This window comes from Oreochromis niloticus, linkage group LG3, assembly GCF_001858045.2.
Source record: "Oreochromis niloticus isolate F11D_XX linkage group LG3, O_niloticus_UMD_NMBU, whole genome shotgun sequence".
NCBI lineage: Eukaryota > Metazoa > Chordata > Actinopteri > Cichliformes > Cichlidae > Oreochromis > Oreochromis niloticus.
In genome coordinates, this window is record NC_031967.2 from 22,641,570 (window position 1) to 22,660,169 (window position 18,600).

The window sequence follows — 18,600 nt, forward strand, 5'->3', positions numbered from 1 at the left end:
GGGTGCTAATGAAGATGGTAAAATATGGCACTGGCTGAATGCTTTTTATCTCCTCACTATGCTTTAATGTCACATAATGAAGACAGTATGAGTAGTGCTAGTTTACCTTGGCCTCCCTGGTTCATATTTAAGCTGAGCTGTTTGTAGACATCATGGTAGCACTGTAGATAAAAACACAGAATGACACGATAGATAATTGATTCCTGCATGTTACAGATCACATACAGGACATATCAACTGACACTGACCTCCGACGAATCAGGGTAGCCAGGTTTAATGACAATGTGGATGTTTGTAAGAGAGCCAGAGGACACAGATAATCCAAACTGGTGAATGATGTCGGTCAACACTTGAATGGCTTCTCTCAGCGGGTATTTTAAAACAATTCCTGGCCCAATGATTGGAACAGCCACTGAACACAAATTCTGCTGTACACAAAGCTCCAGACACCTCTTCAGACCGTTACCAAGAGCCTGCAAATCAAAAGTTACATATTTTTAAACAAAGCTTTCAAATTTAACTCTTGGATTGCACATAGCAGTTGAGCACACACGGAAAACTGTGGGAATCCACAGAAAAGTTCAGTTTGGTTGCATAAATCTTCCCTTGCAGTTATCTGGTTTGTGCATTAATGCTTTCGCATTAATTTAGTATTTTATTATCTTTAATTATCTTTTCTTTTGTGTTTTCCATCACCAGAAGTGTTAATGAAAGTTCTTAATTTTACCTGAACACTCTTTCCTCTTACTCCATCCCAAGGCAAGCATTCAATGAAGAAAATCTTGGAGCAGCCCAGAGATGGAGGTGCATCAACCAGCTGAACATCACCAGGGGCGAGGGCACAACTGGCTAAGACTAAATCAAACTTTAACTTTAATATATTCCCAGCCTTAGCCAACAAACTGTTGCCGATATTTGTAGAAGTCAGGTGCTTGTTAAGCATGGGGACCACCAGAACATCCACCTGCAGAAATAATATTGAATAACATGAATTTTGGTATTTTAATTCTTTTTTTAATCTTTAAAATAGAATTAAAAGGAAATAATCAAACCTGTTCATTTTCCAAACTGCTGAGTTTGATCTTCAGGTTTGTTCTGTTGATTGCAGAGTTTCCAACTGTGCTGTACATGCTGCTGCTGTAGCTGAGAGATCTAGGTGTATCACTGAGTCTGCTGGTGTTTCGTGGTCTTTGCACATTTGGGGTGGCTGCAGTTTGCTTCTCATGGATAATGACGTAACAGGAGCTCTCTATCAGCTCTTTAGTCACTTTACCCTCTTCCTGGAAGTACTGCTGAGCCCCTGGTCCATCTAGAGTCAAAGTGTCTACTATAAGACTGGATAGAGTTGATGTTAGGGCCTCCTTGGCCTCCTGAACATGACATCGAGGACCAGACACAAACACACAAGGATTTGGAAAATGTGAGGCTTGTAAGGCCACCTTGGTCTGCTTCATGCCAATCAAGTCTAAGATTTTAACGAAACAGTCGACTATTTCAGGATGAAGCAGATTGATGGTTTCTTGAGTTGAAACTTGATTCAACTGGAAGTCATGAAGAACTGCATTGAGCTTGGCCACATCTTCACTGTAGCCCACCAGTTGGACTTTGGTCGTTGAGGTTCCACTGGCGCCTGGCATGTAGCTGACGTCCACTCTGAGCTCTCTACTGTTTGCCTCGTTCTTGGCTTTCGTCAGAATTTCTTTCAACCTGTTAAGATCTATTGCACCCTGCAGCTGTACAGTGGTCACTTTAAGGTCTCTCATCACTGCTGCTTCAGCCTCATTCAGAGCATCAGAGGACAAACTGGACAGAACCAGATCTGAACCCACCTCAAAGAAAACAGGGTTTCTGAGGCTCTGCTGGAAGCGAGTTTGGTATTTTGGGATGGCATCACTGGTCTTCATGAAGGTTAGCAGAGCTGTAGGGAACTTAACTCTCCTCTCTTTTACGTTCTTAATCAGTTCAACCAGTTTTGCAGCTCCTGACTGCACCTGTTTGTCAGGGCCCTCCAAAGTGATCATGGCAGTACCTCTGATGATTGTAACCTCTGGACAATTAGCACGCATTTCTCGATTGAACTCTTCTTCTACGAGCTTGAACTTCTTCTCCACAATTGGCACTTCCTTTTTGGTGGGTTGGCTTTTTTCCAGAACTGCAATCTTCTCCTTCATGGCATCAACCTCTCCCACAACCACAGCATAGCCACTCTCTGTGTAAACTTTGATATCATCTGTCTTAAAGGACGGGTCCTGCAGTACCATTTTCACCTGTTTTGGCTCAAGCACATGATAGCAGAGGTAGGTCTCGGTGAGCTGGACGAAGACCCGATCCACCTGATACTCCCATTTCTCTGCAGCACCACCAAAACCTCCCCCTGGGCCCTTGTCAACCTCCCCTCTAACCAAAACCTCCTCTTCATCGAAATTTAGCTCCACTGTGCAGCCGATTGACGACAGTTGTTTTTCGAAAAATTTGTATGCTTTAGAGTTGTCTCTCAGGAAAAACAGCAGGAAAACATCTATCCTGAAAGTCTTCTCAAGACCTTTTATGTTTGGGTTTGTAGAGCTCTGAAAGAAGAGAAGAAATCAAACAAATTTGTCAGTTAATGCTTAAAGATGGGCTACTTATTGTAAACAGTTTACCACATAGGCCTGGGCAGTAAGTCAAAAATGAATCATAACCTTCATTCAAAAAATCTAGTTGACACAGTCTTTGTCATATCGGGTATTGTATTTCTTCTTACTTTAAATCTTTTAATACTTCATCCATTATGTACTATCTCTGCTATGTCCAGTCTGTGGCATGCATGACCCCTTTCATGGAGGAAACATAAAACACTGCCAAATATAATTATCATTTCCGTTGTTTGGACACATATGTGGCTATAGTAAAGACAACATCAAACAAAAAGAATACAACTATGGGAAAATACCAAAACTATCTCAGTTTTAGTGGTTCGGTATATTTACAGCACAAACCTAGTTTGTGTGTGCTTGCCTTATAATCATAATCATTCATTATTCAAACCTGAGGAAAAATGTTTAATTAATCACAATTTTGATTTAACGTCCAACCGCTCAGCCCTAGCTCCACAACGTCCAACACTCAAACACCATTTTAATCAGCAACTCTTAAGAGAAAAAAAATCATGTCTTAGTATTTGTTTCTTAAATAAACCAGTTCTACAAAAAAGTTGTTGAGCAGTTGCCACTTATACAGATTCATACAGTCCTATGTTGGAAAAAACACATTAAATTAATATCTGTTTATATGTTTTTGTTTTTGATTGTTATATCTGACTATGACACTGTTTTAGAAGAGAAATATACTACAACCCTGTTTCTAAAACAATCAGGATATTGTGTACAATGTAAATGAAAGCAGAATGCAATGACGTGATAATTTAAAACACAATATTATTTCATTTGCGTGCTAATGGGATGCAGTGTCAATGGATTCCACAAAGAATTTAATATTTTGTTTGATCAAACCACACAGACACACACTCTCTGGTCACTTTATTGGGTACACCTGTTTAAGCTTATTAATACATATGGATAATCAGCCAATCACACACCACAGACCATTTAGACATGGTCAAGATGACCTTCTGAAGTTCAAACTGAGCATTGGAATGAGGAATAAATTTGGGCTCCTGTGAGTATTTCAGATATATATATATCTACTGGGATTTTCCCACACAACCATCTCCAGGGATTACAGAGAATGGACTAAAAAAGAGAAAATATCCAATTCTCTGCATGAAAATGTGTTCTTGATGTCAGAGGTCAGAGGAGACTGGCCAGACTGCTTCGAGTTGATAGGAAGGAAACAGTAACTCAAATAACATCACAACATTATAATAAAAAATTAACAGCAAATATTTAAAGCAGCACTGAAGTCTTAACTGTTACTCTCAAGGTGTACCTAATAAAGTGTCCAGTGAGAGTGTTGCCATCTGGCTTTTTATGACCTATGTTTTTTTTAAATAAAAAAAATAGTATCTTTGATGATATGGAAGTGGAGTATCATACATGGCATTGGTTACTTGCTTGTCTACAAAGGCTTTAATACTAAATATTATATCTGTATCTGTATCTGCACACTGTGCCATCCATATGATGTATTTTTCAGGTAAGTTGTTCTTATTTAAACAATGCCGAACATGTATTTTACACTCTGTATTAACAGCGAGACTCAGAAGTGAAAGAAGCCTGAGAACTGTCAGTCACTGAAAACCCTGAGGCACAATGAAATGAAAACTATAACAAAGAAATTGTTTTTGTCAATATTGTCCTCACCTGTCCAACTTTCCCTGGAGGTTAACTCACTACTGTAAAACCGGTTTGGCCACATTATTCTGGCGTTCAGTTTTTACTGTAATCAAAAATCATGTTTGAAAGAGCAGTAAACTGTACCAGTGATTGGCTTGTCGATGGCTGGTCAGAGGTCTGTGGTGAACTTGTCTGGCTCACGGTCAGCCGCACTTCTCCACTAGGAAGAGTGATGGTGTGAAACTTCCTCTGCAAAACTCTCTTTTGATCTGGAAAACAGCCATAAACAGAGTCACTGAAACAGCCTGCATTTAAACACAAATCTAAAAAAATATTTTACAAATTACCGACTGTCCTACCTTCTTTTTCCTTGAAACAGATTTTATAAATGCTTCCTCCGAGCTTTTCAAGACTTCCGCAGTCGCCACCCCCGGAGTCTCGCCTTTTCTGAAAGTATCTCCTCACTTTCTCCTTCTCTCTGTCTGTAAAGACAGTGGCTTCAAAAAACAGTGGATACGGATATTCATCCATTTTATCTGCAATTAAATCCCATCTAACGCTTGTTTGTGCCGCTCTGTGAGTGCCCGTTTTTGTTTCAATTTCACTTTTAAGGTATTGCCTCCTGGTGTTTACACTCCCACACCCAGCAATGGGAAAAGTCTGCATATAATTCTCAGGGGCTTTTCTCGGCTCACCTGCTCTGCAGGTACTTTAGAATGTGTTTCAGCTGTCAGAATATAACTCTAAATCATATTTATGTCTTAATATGGTTTTGAGAAAGACATTTCACCAGTAATTATGCTGACAAAAAATTGGGGGTTTTATGCTTCATCTGATCAGATGGAAACATTTGAGTAAATCTGAAACAACAACAAATATATTTCACATAAACCCATTCATCCACCCATTCGCCGTCTTCCGCTTATCCCTATCTGGTTACAGGGCAGCTGGAGCCTATCCCAGCTACCATAGGTCTGTAGAGGCGGGGCACACCCTGAACATACAGGAATCCCTTCGTGTAAAACCTTCCTTATATCCTGCAATATTACCACACCGACCCACTAGGTGTCATTATAGAACCAAAAGTGTGTCAGTGCAGTGAGACGTAATAGCAATCCAGGGAAATTTGATATTCAAGTTGTTTTTATTCATGTTTTGCTTCATTTGACATTTAGGTTTAATTCATGATGTGGCCTCCAGAGTGAAAGAAAACATACGTAATAGCAATAGAGCCATTTCTAAAATGTTAATTCGTTAATACAACGAATGAAAAGATGTTATTTAAAATGTTTATAAAAACTATGAAACAGTTTTAAGAAGTAAAGCACAATTATTGATGTACTGACAAAATACATTTATGTAGGTGTTACACTGTGTGTTCATTAATTAATTAATTAATTAATAAATAAAACAGTTTAAATTGATGTTAGGCAATGAATGATCTAGCTAAGAAAGACAACAAATTTCATTTGGATGTTCAGACACACACTGCCCTGACTCAGTGAGTGTCAGAGGAATGAATCTAAAATCTGGACATCAGTCACAGTTTTTGTACCTGTATCCTTTATTTTTCTTTCTCAAAGATTTTATTTTAAGAGCTAAAAAAGTATATCTAAAAATTCAGAGGGCAAAAAAAAAATCATTGTTGATGTAAGACATTTTAAAAACACTTTGATTTTTCATAATGCTACTAAACAAACTCAAAATCACATATTATTCACTTCTGAGTAAATGAGCAAATATTTAAGAACCCAATCTTTAGAGTTCAATTGAAGTAAGCTTAGTTTATTATGCATTAACAAATAATGACATGTTTTTTCAACATATGGTTTGAATAGCATTGTTGAAATGCTCATATTTTTGGTGTAAATTGTCAGAAAGACCAGAAGAGACCACGCATAGATGTTGCACTGTCTCAACATCAGCAGTGATCTGTGCTTCTTTAAATATGTCCTTCCCATTCAAAGGTGCTTCAGCAGCCCCGCCTACAAGTATGTAACTAAGAACTTCACTACCAGGGGACAGAATTTTACTATGTGGATTTATTGCAATCTCAGAAAATTGATTCAGATCCAGATCAGATCCACTTCTTTGGATTTTGTTACCTGGAATTTTCGGCATTTGTGTGTCAAAATTTTCAAATCTGTGCTTCTCTTTAAATGTTAATATTTCTTTTTAACCAGCCTGATCTGTTTGTCTCCTTGTGAGGCTTTTAAATTTCTTCCAGGCCACTGTGACAAATAAAAATGTAAGAATGTGTTCTTAAATGAAGCTTTCAGTTAGTCGCTGCACCATCTAGCGGTACAAAGTGGTATTACATAAAAAATTCAACGTGTTTCTGGTTCTACCTCATTATTGCAATCTGTTAATAATCTTAGTTAAGGTTGGAAGATTTTTAGGTATTTTTAGACCAAGGGCTTTACAATAAGCACCTTCAAAGCTACTTTATGTTGAATTAAAGGAAAGCTGCGATGCTGTGTCTTCTTAAGTAGAGACTTAAAGGTGTGCATCACATTATAAATTGAAATGACACATATGTAAAATTTTTACCCTGCAATTATAACGATAACAAAAAAAAATCTCATCAGGATATTTGGGTATCCTCTGTTGTGTTGTTTTAATTTTTATGTGTGTGTCTTTTCAAGTCTGAACTGTAACATCACAGTTTGGCTTTTTTCCCACTCGGTCACCTGACATGTTGTCTTCCCTCAGAGGCTGCTGTGTTCCTGGATGATGAGATGGAGAGGGAGGAGTGTGTGATGACCCAGATGGGGATCATCTATCATGGTTCCTATGATGACATTGCTGATACTGACTGGAACTATGGACAGGTCAGAGAAAACCAGACTGAGGCTCTTCAGGACTTATTTACCAGTTGCCTTGTGACTGACCTGGTCGGTACTGCTTTTATTTTGTTGTATTTATCTGCAACACCTTAAAGGCCGGACCGTGAAAATACTGTCGGAGATAAACTGGTCCATGGTGCAAAAAAGGTTGGGGACGGCTGCTCTTCAGGTCCCACTACAACATTTGACTTTGGGCCATTGTAGCACTTTCTTGTCTTTTTTTAGCCATTTTTTATTGTCCTATTGACCCAGCATTGTATAATTTTTGAGCATCTGACTCTCTAGAACAGAGACGTTCATTGTTGACTGAATGACTCTAAGGTGCCCAGGTCTTGTGGCTGCAAAATAAAAAATGCAACCCTTCCAAATAAACCATACTTTTTCAGTTTTTTTTTTCCCAGGCCAATAGCTTGCCAAAACTTTTCTTTTTATAAACACACCCATATGTCCCTGTGGTGCAATTGTTTAGTGTGTTTGGCTGTTAACTCACAGGCTGGCGATTTCAGACGACCCAGGGATGTAGTCTCTATGCTTAGAAGTCAAGCAATATTCTATTTTCACAGAGTTCTAGATATCTACCAAAGCAGGTGGAGGCATAATCACCCAGAGAAGAGCTGCTTTATAACAAGCTTTAAAACTCTAAAACCATAAAGAACACCAATCCTTCCATTAAGAAATAATGGAAAAGAAAATAAGAAAGAACCATTTCTAACACAAAGTTTTGGTTCAGTAAATGTGGACTCTATAATAAGATTATCACCATTTTGCCCAGCAAAGCTCCTGTTGAATCCAGTTTTCACTATGGAGTCACAATTTTCCCGGGTTGTCCCGTGGTACAGAAGCTTCTCCCCTGCTCCTCCCTCCCATGCGTTCTTATCAGAAATGTGCTTCTTCTGTGCTTCATAGGTGCGCCGCAGGTGAATGTTCTGCAAACGCTCAATCTGACAAGAGAGAAGAAGGACAAAGGATCAAGGAGCTGCCTAACAAGATAATCCAGGATATTAATTACATCTGAGGGGTAGTTCAAACTATGTCATCATAGTGATGACATAGTTTCAATGGTGGACTGAAAGTAAAATCCTCCTAAAATCCCAAATGAATGCTGAAATAAATAAACACAATTTAATTAAATAAATCATCTTTTAAAAGAGGAAATGAATTTATTTGTAAAATGTGACATTGACTGATTTGGAATTAAATTTTAATATTATTTTATTCTTCCCTTTTCTGTATAAATGTATTACATTACTGATAAAAGAAGTTTTCGTATCACTGAATGTGGGAGTGAAGCTGTGGAACAGACTTGGTGTTTGAGTTCCTCACTAAGTCTGTTCCACAGTTTGTCTCTGTTCCCCGCCATGTTGTCAGTCTTCATACTGCCATGTACCCCCCATGTATAGTTTACTTCATGTTACCACGCTGCTTAGTTACCACGCCAGGAGTTTTGTTTTGTACTTTCAGTTTGTAGTTCTCAGCAATAAAGCTGTATAAGTTCAAGTTTAGTCTCTGGAGTCCTGCATTTGGCTCCAACCTCTGCTTGCCACACAGCCAGACCTTGACAAACCCCCTTTTAACATGTTGTTACTGATTATGATTATTTAGTGTTAAGCCACAATAGCAAAAACAACCATAACAATATGTGGACGCATAAGCAAAATCATGTTTTTGATGACATTGCTATTGCAGGATTTTGTTGTTTGCTAATAGTCAAAAAACAAAAAAAAAAAATCCAAAGAATTGAATAAACAACTGTTATAGTGAATCAAAATAAATAAACTGTTGTATTGACTAAAGAAGAATAAAGTAGTGACAAAGCAGCATTCATATTATAAGACAGGTAATATAAATAGAAACTGAAATGTTCACTTACACAAAGGACAGCCACCCACCTTCATCACAGTTTTGGCGACGGTTCGTTTGAAGGCATCGTGTGGCCAACATTGTCAGTAGATTAACCTCCCATATGAGTCCCTGTGCGTCTTTTATTCCTTCTGTTAATTCGTTGTTTTCCAGTTGGTGATTGGCTGTTCTGGGAAGTCTTTCCCAGTTACCGTTATGTGCCAGGATGCACCAAACAACTCTGAGATACAAATCTTCCTCCTCCCTGACTCTCACCTCATTAGCAAGACCCATTAACTGACACTGATTCATTTTTTGCATCACCTGGGTGACCCCGTCTTTTAACCCGCTCACTGTTAGGGTGCCAGACTGATCAGTTTGCATGAATAAACCGTTGGCCTCCACCAGCTCCTTCAGCTCCATCATGTCATCCTGGCTGAGGGGTTCCAGTTGCTCCTTTGAGAAAGTGTTACTGGAGCACTGTGTTTGATATTGATGCTTCAGCTTTCCCATGGCATCGTTAACGTCCTTTTTGGAAAGACCCAGGAACGTGAAGACAGACTGCTGACTTGTGGAGCTTTGGAGTTTGTCATCGGTGAGTCAAACCCACTAAGTACTACTCTTATCTGACATTCTCTGTGGTCCCCATGGAGCAGGTGGTAAAGTAGTTTTAAAGTAAACAACTAAGGGCTTAAAGGTACTTTTTGTAATAACCCTTTACAGTATTTAACTAAAAACATCACTACCAGGGGATGAAATTTTACCAGATAGATGTGTTGAAATGCAAGAAACTTGATTCAGAAGCAGATCAGATTCACTTTTTAGGATTTCCTTACCTGGATTATTGGGCATGGATCAAGCCGGGGTGTTGACATTTTCAAATCTGTGCTTCTCTTCAAGTTTTAATATTTCTTTTCAACCAGCCTGATCTGTTTCTCTCCTAGTGAGGCTTTAAATTTCTTCCAGACCACTGTGACAAATAAAAATTCAAGGTGTTCTTGAAGCTTTCACTGATTCGCTGCACCATCTAGCGGTACAAAGCGGTATTACATGCAAAATTCAACATGTCTCTGTCGCTGATCTGCAGAGCTCCTTCAGTGACAGACTGTTGCATCCTAGATGCATGAAGGAGTGTTTCCACAGGTTCTTCCTCCCTGCAGCTGTCAGACTGTACAATCAAAACTGTTCCCAACAAACACAGATCTTTACATCAGCACTGTAACTTGCACTATTTTCTCAACCGACTCACACTACAACCTGGGTTTGCCTCTTATCTGTATTTAATTTTATTTAATTTTAATAAAGGTACAATACTCTGTTTTTGGTAACTATAGTCCTTGATGTAAATATGTAAAAAATTGTGTATGTTGCTGTTCTGTGTCCTGTTTGTTTGTGTATGTGTCTATCTTGCTGCTGTTACAACCAAATTTCCCCTTGTGGGACAATTAAAGGATTATTCTATTTCTATTCTTGGTTCTACCTCAGTTTTGCATTATTTTTATAATGTTAGTTAAGTTTCGAGTATTTCTAAATATTTTCAGACAAAAGGCTTTATGTGTCCTTGACCCAACACAGCTGATTTAAATGGCTACATTACCTCCTCAATATGTCTTGAAGTTCTCCCGAGGCCTGGTAATGAACTATTCATTTGATTCAGGTGGGTTGACCCAGGGTGATATCAAAATAAAAAAAAGACACCGGCCCTTGAGGCCTGGAGTTCCCCACCCCTGCTTTAGATAAAGTGTGTTTGGGAACCACAGTTTTTTTTATTATTATTATTGCTTTAGGAACCATCAGAGCAGACCTGCATAAACATAAATCATCAGAATATATTTACTTAAAGGTGATCATGTAAATGTGCTGATGTTTGCTGCTCCCTCAGGCTCCAGCCCTCAGGTCAGCAAGGGCACCTACGTCCCTGTCTTCCCCACAAAGCAGCATCAGACCACTTGGGAAGGCCGCATCACAAACACCTCTGACAACGTGGTCACCATGGCCATCACCCCAGCAGCAAACTGCATTGTGGGGAAGTACCAGATGTATGTTGCCGTGGTGACACCTTATGGCATCCGCAGGACCAGGAAGGAAAGCAGCAGGGACATGTACATCCTCTTCAATCCCTGGGCGGCAGGTGTGTTGTGTTGTTTTGTTTTTTATGTGTGTGTCTTTTAAAGTCTGAAATGTAACATCACAGATTGGCTTTCGTCCTACTCAAGCACCCCACATGTTGTCTTCCTTCAGAGGATGCTGTGTTCCTGGATGATGAGACGGAGAGGCAGGAGTGTGTGATGACCGAGATGGGGATCATCTATCACGGCGCCTATGATGACATTGCTGAGAGGGACTGGAACTATGGACAGGTAGGAGAAAACTAGACTGAGGCACTTCAGGGTTTATCAGTTAAGTCTTATGACTGACCTGCAGGTTTTTATGCCTAGTTCAACTATGGAATCCTAGATGCCTGTCTGTACATCATGGACCGGGCTGAGATGCCCATCACCAACAGAGGAGACCCCATCAAGGTTGTCAGAGTAGCCTCTGCCATGGTGAGAGCAATGCTGATATGAGTGCTGCTTTCCCTTACCCTGTGTTTAATCAGAGCAGTGGATATCTAAAGCCTGGTCTTTTTCCTTGCAGCTGAACTCTCGGGATGATGAAGGCGTTTTGGTGGGGAACTGGAGTGGTGACTACACCTACGGAGTGGCGCCCACTTCCTGGACAGGCAGCACGGACATCCTGCTCACCTACAACAGCAGCAAGATGCCTGTCTGCTACGCTCAGTGCTGGGTGTACGCTGCAGTTTTCAACACCTGTGAGAGCTTTACTGGATCCAAGTAGCTCAAAAATAACTGTCAATTTCAAACTATTTATCTATTTATTTATAAGAACTCTGTGGGGAAAAACAAATCTGTTAAGGAAGGTTCAGTATAAGTTGGATATATATATAACAGCATAATGGCCACTACTCGGTGACAGCTCTGGTTGGAAAAAGAAAAGGGAAAGCCCTTTGGCTCCCTTCATCTTTGACCTCACAAAAAATGTTCATAATGAGTTTATGATCTCTAGTTTCAAGCTTTATTTACTACAACGTGTTCATTTTCTAGTGATTCTATTTAGAGTAAAATAGACAATAATGCAGGTATTAATTAGAGCTCATATCCTTCAGATTCTCAGTCAGGTCCAACCCTGTCTTGGTATGTCTGATTTTATTAAAATACATAAATAAATAAATAGACAAAATATAAACTAAGATAACTGCCAAAATCCTCGGTTTGGGGGTTTAAACATGATGTCTGCTCACCACTGGCTGATGTCACAGTGGGTGCCTTTTACATACAGTCTCCTTTGACTCTGCGCCAGCTCACTCAGTTTAGGACCACATTTTTTAAGCTCTTGACTCCCGCCCTTGTTTTTCATTTGACTGTGAGTTCTGCCTCCTCGTTTCAGTCTTACGCTGTCTGGGCATCCCGTCCTGGGTCGTCACCAACTACTACTCAGCTCACGACAATGATGGAAACTTGTAGACTGACATAATCGTGGATGAAAACGGCAGGATCGATCGAAACAGAACCAGGGACTCTATCTGGTACTGAAACTTTCCATTTAACAGATATCCTGAGATTTCTTTACTTGCCTTGGTCTACATGTTTTGCACTCCTGTTGGTATGTGTCTGTTAACATACTTCAAACGGTAGTACTCAGAATCAGATTGTTTTATTCTCCAGAGAATTGCAACAAAATTTACTGAGAAATAAATTTACAATATTCTCGCAGGAGCACCAGATAATCTCTGTGCAACAAGATTAAGTAATTGATTCTGAAAATATACCTAAATGAAATTATTAGATACAAACTAAACTGGATTATATATTTACCACTGTTTCTTTTTTTTTGTCAGGAACTATCACTGCTGGAACGAGTGCTACATGTCCAGACCTGACCTCCCTCCTGGCTTTGGGGGCTGGCAGGTTGTGGATGCAACACCACAGGAGACCAGTGATGGTGAGCAAAAATTTAGCAAGGATTCTTAATTCAGATTAAGAAGGTTAGGGAATTCTATAATCTCCCCCCCTGATTTTCCCAATGCTGTAGGGTTAGGTCAAAGCAATGTAAAAGGAGAGGCAAATGTTTTCTGTGCTTTGAGTCACACTGATTTTTTGATTTTTCCTTTGTAATCCATAAAGGCATGTACAGATGTGGACCTGCGTCAGTCCAGGCCATCAAGCACGGACAGATTTGCTTCCCATTTGACGCTGCGTTCGTGTTTGCCGAGGTGAATGCCTTTGAATTACTCTCTTTCTAGAATAACTGAGAATGTGTTTGTATTTAATGACGTCACTCACTGGTTGTTGTGTTTTATGACCAATAACCAGGCAGTTTGATGACAGAATGCACACAGTATTTGTTCTTACAGTGCCTATTTCTTTCCTTCTACAGATTAACAGTGATGTGGTGTTTCATTCCCGGAGGAAAGATGGAACCATGGAGCCAGTCAGAGTGAACCGAACTCACGTAGGCCGCCTGGTTCTGACCAAATCTCCGGGAGATGTGACTCGCCGCGACATCACGGATCAATACAAATTCGCTGAAGGTCAGGGACTACATCGAACACAAATGTCAGTGTTTCAGGAAGCAGCAGATCTGTTTTCTGTGCTGGAGCCTGAGCTCAGAAAGCCACTGTAAATGAAGGAGGAGCTTTAATATGTGCAAACATGAATGCAGTCACCTTGACATCATGAAATAATGAAAAAAAAGAAAAGAAAATGGAAACACTTGAGCAGAAACACACAGTTAGGCTTCATTTTCACAGTGATGGATTATCCTGCCCCGCCAGTCTCTAAGTCAGTGTTTAAATCCTTGGAGCTGAAATGCCAGGTGGCAAGTTCAAACGGGAGAACAGCTCATTGTTGGCACTCTTGAATGCTGTCGGGCATCATGAACTCCAATATGGTTGCCAGATTAGGCAGTGTTTTTAGGAAAACACTGTGCATTTGAATGCTTTTCATTTGGCATCATTCTGGCTTGTTTTTATCCACAGTTGGTACTCTGGACCAAAAGACTCCCAGTGCACAAACTGGGCAAAGATTAGACGATTCTGAGACAAGACCATTTTGAAAATGCAAAGCAAATAAAAAAGGACGTCAGAATTTATTCTGTTAATATACAAACACACTAATATATTTCAAACGCCCAACACAGGCAGCACAGAGGAGCGGACAGTCCTGGAAAAAGCAGAGGAGTACGGCTGCAAACGAGAGAAGTCCAGCCCTCCCGCGGCTGATGTGGACGTGGTCCTGCCCAATCTGGAGATCAGCGTGGGTGACAACTTTGAGCTGAACGTGGAGTTCATAAACAAGAGCGATGAGCGCCGCACTGTGGACGCCTACATCAGCGGGAGTGTGGTGTATTATACTGGAGTCGCCAGCACCGAGTTCCTGTTCCTGACCCCCAGGGTGGCGATTGACCCGAAAACAAGTGAGTCAGGCGTACAGCATGGAAATGAAGAGGCATAGTCATGAAAGCACGGATGATTACCAAATGTAGACAACTGTTTCAGTGTAACCCTGAGTTATGCACAAATGTCTGCCTCGATGAGTATTTAATCCTTTATCTCATCTCTAACTTTGATTTAAGGAAATATACACACATCTAAGTAGAAATGTCTTTATATTTAACAGATAAGAAGGAGGTGGCGAGTGTGGAGTCGAAGAACTACATGAAGCGTCTGGTGGAACAAGCTAATCTCCACTTCATTGTTACGGGGAAGATCAGAGAGACCGGTCAAATCATCACCGCAATGAAAGTCGTCACCCTGCGCAACCCCAAACTCATCGTAGAGGTCTGAAATGATTCCTTGTGGTTGCCCTGAGAGGTCAAACGCACTGCATCTTAAAGAAATGCTAGCAAATAGAAAAACGCTGCGAAAGCACACAAACACAATGGAAGTTGAATAAAAAACTACAGAAACAAAACAAAGAAATACCACAATCTAAAAAATAAATAAATAAATAAATAAATCATAAAACGAAATGAAGTGTTTCACAATTTTGTGATGGAACAGCTGTGGAAGTGACAAGCCAACAGTAAACGGCTAATAGCAAACATATGACTCGTGGTTAAAACACGTTACCTGCATCCTTTCTTTCCTCTCAACAATGATGAACCCTCTGCTTCTTTTAAGTGTGCCTCAGTGTAGTCCTGCACGTTTCTTCACTGCTGCAGTTGGTCCGTCATGTTATCGTGTCCCCAGAAACACTTTGTTTCACTATTTATTTATTTTTAGTTCTTAGAGTTTTTTTCTATTTCCGATGTGTTTTCTGTGCTTTTGCAGCATTTTTCTCTTTGCTAGTGTTTATTAAATTGCAGTATGCATCCTACATCACACTAAAGACAAACCTGGTTGCACTCAGGCAGACGGTTTACTTTGCTTTCATTACACGTTTGATGTCCTGTTTATCATATACAAAGCTGGATTTTATGGGTGGATTTTTACATTTCCTGTGTGTACTTCAGGTGTCTGGTAAAGGCAAAGTGAGTGAAGAGATGATAGCAAATGTGGAGTTCACAAACCCCTTCAGCTTCAACCTGGAGAACGTCTACATTCGCATGGAAGGACCTGGGATGATGGAGCCAAAGTCCAGGTATTACAGGTGAGTGATGATGAACAACTCAGTTTGTATAAAATATTTCCACACAAAACCATAAACTGGTTTCAGTTTCACCTCATCCCATTGGATGAGATTTTATAACCTCCAAATAGTAGCAAAAGGAAAAAAAACACACCTATTTCAAAGGTTTCTGCGTCTTGCTTTAGTATTTTTGACGTGTTTATCTTTTCTCAGGCTGATCACAGGAGGCTCTTCTCTGACCTGGACCGAGTATTTCACTCCACAGAGGGCAGGGACAAGCAGGGTGATCGCCACTCTGGACTGTCCTGCTCTCCGGCAGGTCCAAGGCCAGGCGTCTGTCACTATCAACCCCTGAGAATTGCTACGTTCACAAACACCCAACATTATTTAGCCTCAGTTATTCTTTTACCACATATGGGCCTATATCATTGTTATGCAACTACAGTTTTTCAGCTACATAGCTTCAGCATTGCTGATATTGTTTTCAAATGCCGCACAGATAGTAGTCAAATTAATAGCTAGCTGCTAAATGGGATATATTTTATATAATATATATATATATATAATAGATTCAGTTTTGTAGTAAATGAACTCCAAAGAAAAATATCGAGCCCTTTTCTTGTAAAACACATTTAGCTGTAGATAAAAATGCCACAGACAAGAAAGATTATCATCCCACTGGAGCTTTTCTCTCATCACTCATGTTTTTAACTCCCATTTTAACACAGTTAACTTTTTAAACTCTTCTACCAGATGGTTTACTATGTTTAACAGTTACTTGATTATGAATTAAAATATTTTTTAGATGTTGTTTGCATAATGTCACCACAATTCAAATGAAATTTGACAGTTTACGAATGGACCAGGCAATCATATAATAAATCTTTATTAGAGTATTGTGACATGTTCTTGGACTAATTAGATGTGATTTAAAGTGCTTTACACTTTAGAAAGTGAAGATGTAAGATGCAAATGTCAACCAAATCAAAGATTAAAAACTGCATGATTGTGTAACATGTTTCCAGTGTTTATGTACATATATGTAACTTTTCTAATAATCAATAATTAAGCTTAAAATCAGACATAATTCTATAATTCAAACCCGACCTTTCACTGAATATAACTGTATTGTGAAATGTGCGTATTAGTTTTATTATTTTTCTTTTTGGATTTTTCAGACATCTTCCTTTGTAAACAGTGGAAAACACTTTTCCTTTACTCTCACTTGAATGTGATGAGGTAGTCAGGGTACGCTTGGTTGTCATGAAATACAACATACATGCTGGGGTTATCTATTCTGTCTACCACACTGTCATAGCGGTCGTGAGGCTGCTGGGGGCTTCGAGGTGGAGGCACCTTCATATCATGTCGGCCCTGAGTGTAGACGCCTGTGAGGACTCGTGCGACGAACATTAACTGAGAACCATCAGCAGCTGGCTTGGAGTAGCCGGGGTGGGCTGAGTAGTTGGCATTTACAGCAAAGTAGGTCCCACGACCGTATGAAGTTGCTGAGGGTAGGAAGAAAAAAAAAGAAAATTAACAATAGGTGATCCCATTTACACTGTAGTGTCTTGCAACATAAATCACATGATACCGCTCAGCCTCCTGGCAGTAGATTCTTTAGATGTCACAAATACCCTGGAAGTACAAGCTGTAGAACACAGAATTACTAGTTCACTGTACTGTTACTTTAATATCTTTCACCAGGTGTTTTCACTACACTGTTGATTGTAACTGACATGTTTTATTAGTGCATGCAGGAACATGAAAATCTTTCCTTTCAACCCAATAAGGAATCAAGTGCTGTTATTGTACTAGGCCTGAAAACACCTCCACAATCACTTAAACCCAAGGTTTTATGTGTCACGAAAGTCACAAATGCTTAACAAGATTAAAAACAACAACAACAAATCCCTGCCTTTATGTCACCTTTGAAACACCAAAGTCACCAGAAGAGAAAATAATTTATTCAGCCTTAATGAATGAATGCTCTCGTAATCACAGTGTATTTTTACCTGCATTGTCCTGACAGTATACAGGAACAAGCAGTGGTTATACTGGATTGTGTGTTACTTGTCAAAGGTCTATTTAAACACATTAACTCTCCTCATTTGTAATTAGTAACAAATACTGTAATAAAAACTTAAATCGATGCACCATTAGAGTCAATTCTCTGAACCGTGGATCATCTTTTAACCATTCTCGTATCAAGTTGTGCCCTGGCCTGAAAATCCATACAGTTATAACAGGAAAATGGTTATTACCATTATGAAAATTCACTGAATGCAAACTGTGAAAAAACTCTGAATGTCATCCTAAAAAAGATTGAAACAGGGGTGCTGACCTTGAGGTCAAGGCTAATGAGATTTGAACTCATACAAGATTTTTTAATAGAGACATCTATGGTATCGATTTGAAAATCCTATGTTGCCTTGTTTTGTGTTATTTTGTTTGCAAAGTTGGTCGCTTATGCCAACCAATGCTCGCTTGATGGACTGATGGGGTAAAAAATCCCCCCCAAAACCCCAAACTCAATACCTTAATAATTAAATCATCTTTAGCAGCAATAACTTTAAGTAATCATTTCCTGTGTGGCTTTATCAGTCTCGCACATTGTTCTGGTGAAATTTCAGTCCACTCTTGTTTACCGTGTTGCTTCAGTTCATTAAGTTTTGCAGGCATTCATTTATGCACAGCTCTCTTAAGGTCCCACCACATCATATGTGGTTGCAAAAAAAAAAAAGAAGAAGAAGCAACCCTTACAAACAACACACAGTCAACAAACAGTCTGTTTTTAGTTCTACGGTCATAAACTTTAACATTTAACATGCTAACGAGACCTGCAGTGTCTGACATGTAGCTCTTGGGTGTTTTGCAGTTTCTCTGAGCATTCCAAGGTCCTGACATTGGGGCAAGTTTGCTGGGACGTCCACTCCTAGGAAGATTGTGGTATTGTGTTGACACATACCTGAATGCTCTCGACCAGTAGATTGCCAAAACTTCTGTTTTTAT

General features: G+C 39.6%; 2 protein-coding genes across 8 annotated transcripts in view; one reads left to right on the forward strand and one right to left on the reverse strand.

The window, feature by feature from the left end:
* The window catches only part of LOC102081894 (poly [ADP-ribose] polymerase 14), a 38,118-nt gene that overhangs the window by 9,742 nt on the left and 9,776 nt on the right, over positions 1–18,600 (reverse strand). Inside the window, exons 2-7 of one of the 7 annotated variants that reach the window (XM_019353403.2) lie at positions 4,634–4,810; positions 4,419–4,543; positions 1,053–2,567; positions 728–964; positions 249–473; positions 107–161 (exon numbers count right to left, since the gene is read on the reverse strand). The exons of 2 other annotated variants lie outside the window; for them this stretch is intronic. In XM_019353403.2, coding sequence (XP_019208948.1) covers positions 107–161; positions 249–473; positions 728–964; positions 1,053–2,567; positions 4,419–4,543; positions 4,634–4,805 — 2,329 coding nt within the window. In that variant the 5' untranslated portion in view covers positions 4,806–4,810. Of the gene's footprint in view, positions 1–106; positions 162–248; positions 474–727; positions 965–1,052; positions 2,568–4,418; positions 4,544–4,633; positions 4,811–16,304; positions 17,097–18,600 lie in introns of those variants that run through there. 4 more of the 7 variants (XM_025905499.1, XM_025905498.1, XM_025905501.1 and 1 more) reach the window with 4 other exon arrangements.
* Positions 12,417–15,962, forward strand: LOC100705860 (coagulation factor XIII A chain). The gene is made up of 8 exons (XM_025905503.1): positions 12,417–12,545; positions 12,858–12,961; positions 13,144–13,232; positions 13,397–13,550; positions 14,159–14,434; positions 14,638–14,798; positions 15,473–15,609; positions 15,802–15,962. The coding sequence occupies exons 2-8, from the start codon at positions 12,886–12,888 to the stop codon at positions 15,941–15,943; spliced, it is 1,035 nt and encodes a 344-aa protein (XP_025761288.1). The 5' UTR covers positions 12,417–12,545; positions 12,858–12,885; the 3' UTR covers positions 15,944–15,962.

Bases quoted from the DNA above. Each gene is read 5' to 3' on its own strand.
- LOC100705860 (XM_025905503.1), top strand. From the start codon at position 12,886: ATGTCCAGACCTGACCTCCCTCCTGGCTTTGGGGGCTGGCAGGTTGTG. The intron at 13,551-14,158 runs GTCAGGGACTAC...CGCCCAACACAG, and splicing joins TCAATACAAATTCGCTGAAG to GCAGCACAGAGGAGCGGACA. The intron at 14,435-14,637 runs GTGAGTCAGGCG...TATATTTAACAG, and splicing joins GGCGATTGACCCGAAAACAA to ATAAGAAGGAGGTGGCGAGT.